This window comes from Poecilia formosa, unplaced genomic scaffold (genome assembly GCF_000485575.1).
Source record: "Poecilia formosa unplaced genomic scaffold, Poecilia_formosa-5.1.2 Scaffold48, whole genome shotgun sequence".
Classification (NCBI taxonomy): Eukaryota; Metazoa; Chordata; class Actinopteri; order Cyprinodontiformes; family Poeciliidae; genus Poecilia; species Poecilia formosa.
Genome location: NW_006799987.1, coordinates 2,908,857 through 2,911,915, shown reverse-complemented (window position 1 = coordinate 2,911,915; position 3,059 = coordinate 2,908,857). Strand labels below are relative to the sequence as shown.

At 38.1% G+C, this 3,059-nt stretch overlaps 1 protein-coding gene across 1 annotated transcript in view; it reads left to right on the top strand.

The window, feature by feature from the left end:
- The first annotated feature begins 1,161 nt into the window (after nucleotides 1–1,161).
- Nucleotides 1,162–3,059, top strand: part of vstm5 (V-set and transmembrane domain containing 5) — a 5,928-nt gene continuing 4,030 nt past the window's right edge. Inside the window, exons 1-2 of the mRNA XM_016671714.1 lie at nucleotides 1,162–1,326; nucleotides 1,423–1,643. Of these exons, the coding sequence (XP_016527200.1) occupies nucleotides 1,568–1,643 (76 nt within the window). The 5' untranslated portion in view covers nucleotides 1,162–1,326; nucleotides 1,423–1,567. The remainder of the gene's footprint in view (nucleotides 1,327–1,422; nucleotides 1,644–3,059) is intronic.

Below are 3,059 nucleotides of genomic sequence, written 5' to 3'. Positions count from 1 at the left end.
TGCGACAATGCTAAAACATGTTAAAGTAATTTTAGCATTTAAAACTTATTTCGTCTTCAAATAAACCTTAGCATCCTAAGAAAAATGTATAACTCATTACATCTGAAACAATTATCTTATTCATATTTATATATCTAAAATGTAAAGGAAAACAAACAAATCTTTTATTTTGTATCAAGAACGGCGTTTCTGGCCGTTCTGCTGCTGCCACCTGCTGGTCAGAGCGAGGAATGACATTTAACTGAAAGATAAAGGGATATTTCATACTTTTAACACAAAGCAAAGAGTTCATAATAATGAAGCATTTTCATAAACACAAAGTGTATCTAAAGTGACCACAGAGACACTTTAAGTGTTTTATCTTAATGAAAGATGGAAAGAAATTATGTACTATTTAAGGGAGATTATAACTTTCTGATCAACCCATGTAAAAATGAAACAATAATATATTAAACTATGAAATGTCGCCGTATTTCGTGTTATGAGAGCATATGTGCAAGTTTAAGCCAACATTTTTTATCACTATGACTAACAGATTATTAGGGCCAGATTAAGGTTTTTCAATTTTGAGGAAAAATTATTAGAAGAAAGTCTAAAATTACTAGAAAAAATTGTTTTGATGAATTCAAACTTTGATAATGATCAAGATCTTTTCTTTGAAACAGACTCTGTTGTCTGCTAAATTATTTCAAAATTCTGCTACTGATAACAATCTGACGCTGCTGTAATGATTAAATGTTTCTTATTTGGAAAACTGGTGTGAAAGCATAACTTAACCAGACGCTCATTCCTTATTTAAATGTTTTATCAATTTTATAAAACTAAAATTCCCATAAAATTACTACTTTTATGTAATAAATTACTTTTGGTAAGATTAAGGGTATTCTGATTTTATTGCTATGTTTTTTTATTGCAACATTTTTCTTACAATAGTTTTCCATTCTGCCAGTATTATGACTTTATTGTCATAATATTAATATGACTTTTAAATTTCTTAGTTTGGTTCTAATACTCCATCTATAACCAGAATTGGACGGATCGGTCAAAAATGTTAACATTATCAACATCATGTGGGTGTCAGTGTCAAAACTTATTTGTGATAGAAACCAGACCATCTTGTTTATGTTTGTTGTTGTTTCGCAGTTTGTCCTACAGGGGGCTCCGTAGCTCTTCCCACTTTGCCTTGAATTGTAACGTGTTCACGGGGTGTGAATACTTTTATGATGCGCTGAAACGTCATCTCCGTGTTTTCTGTTTGTGTTTTGCATACGTGTGCACTTCCTGTTTCGCACGTTTTTCCAGGTGCGTCGGGCTGCGATCCTCCAGGTGAGTGCTTCCGGTTCTGGTTCTGGTCCCGGGGCGGTTTAGGAGTCTGTGTAATCTCTGGCTCAACCTGTCTGGAGGGTGTGGACCTGACTGCAGGTATGAGGAGGAACAGCGCGCAGTCTTAGGCGGAACTCCGCTTCTTCTCTCCGATTTCCAAGAAAACGCGACAACCAGGTGAGCAGCGAAGGGTACGGAACCGGGCCGATCCAGAATTGGATCATCAGATGGGTCTGCGGTTCTAATGTTGCTCTTCAGGCTGTGGGAAGTCCACGACGTCGCGCTGTTCCTCAGCATCACGCTCTACCTGTGCCACTCAGGTGAGTTTCTCAACTAAAAGCGGCATTTTATGCAGCTGCGCGCGTCAATCTGCTGCTTGGGTTAGAAAATCAACATTTCTGTCGAACAGAACCTCGAAAGTTTAATGTTTAATCATTTGCCTTCCTCCTCGGCCGGGCCTGAAATGTTTAAATAAACATTCCAGCAGAACCAGAAGTGTTTGTCTTCTCAGGAAGACTAAAGAGAAACTATGGAGGCTGTAAACCAGTCGGTCCAGTTTCCTGCCTGATGCGGCAGGAAACTGGACCGACTGACAGAAACAGGACAACTTTTCTGCTCTCATGTTCAGATGAGAACATGAGAGCATGAGACCTCATGTTCATGGGACCAAGATTTTGGGGGGAAAATCTTGGACATTTCTAACCTTGAGAAGTCCAACATTTTCTACTTTTTAACCTCATAAAATAATTAAAAAAAAGATTTCTAAGAGTGAGCTCAAAGTTTCTAAGTTTTTCTGTTACGAATCTTCAACTTCTCAAACTGAAAACATTCCAAGTTTTTTTTTTCTGTGATTAATCTCTACATTTCTGAGTTTTTCTCAAAAATGTGTGAGCGCTCACAAATTTCCAAGTTTTTCCAATAAATATCAGAGGTTAATCTCAAAGTTTCTGAGTTTTTCTCTTGCAAATTTTCAACTTTCCAAACTAAAACACATCCAAGTTCTTTCTTTCTCTTTCTTTTCTTTTCTTTCTTTATTTTTTAAGCACAATTTTTATATAATTTCTTTATCTTTATCAAATATATTTTCTAATTTTGGAGCTCAGAAATATCCATGTATTTTTCTAGGAAATGTCTGAGATCGGTCTCCAAACTGTGTAGTTTTTGGTGGGAATTGACTCCTTTTTTATTCGTAGTTGCCCTGATACGGCGCCGTAGTTTCCTGCGTCGTCACCCAAACCTCTGAGCCGGTTTGGATCTACGTCTGGGTAAAACATTGACCTGTTTATGGCTCAGCAGGGGACCCATGACCCGAACGCTGCAGCTGGAACTGCTGCCATAAAACGGCTGAACAGCAGAGAAACGGAGCGAAGACTGAAGCTTCTCTCTGTATCTGAAGCTTCACTGTATCTGAAGCTTCACTGTATCTGAAGCTTCACTGTATCTGAAGCTTCTCTCTGTATCTGAAGCTTCTCTCTGTATCTGAAGCTTCACTGTATCTGAAGCTTCTCTGTATCTGAAGCTTCACTGTATCTGAAGCTTCTCTCTGTATCTGAAGCTTCACTGTATCTGAAGCTTCACTGTATCTGAAGCTTCACTGTATCTGAAGCTTCTCTCTGTATCTGAAGCTTCTCTGTATCTGAAGCTTCTCTGTATCTGAAGCTTCTCTCTGTATCTGAAGCTTCTCTGTATCTGAAGCTTCTCTGTATCTGAAGCTTCTCTCTGTATCTGAAGCTTCA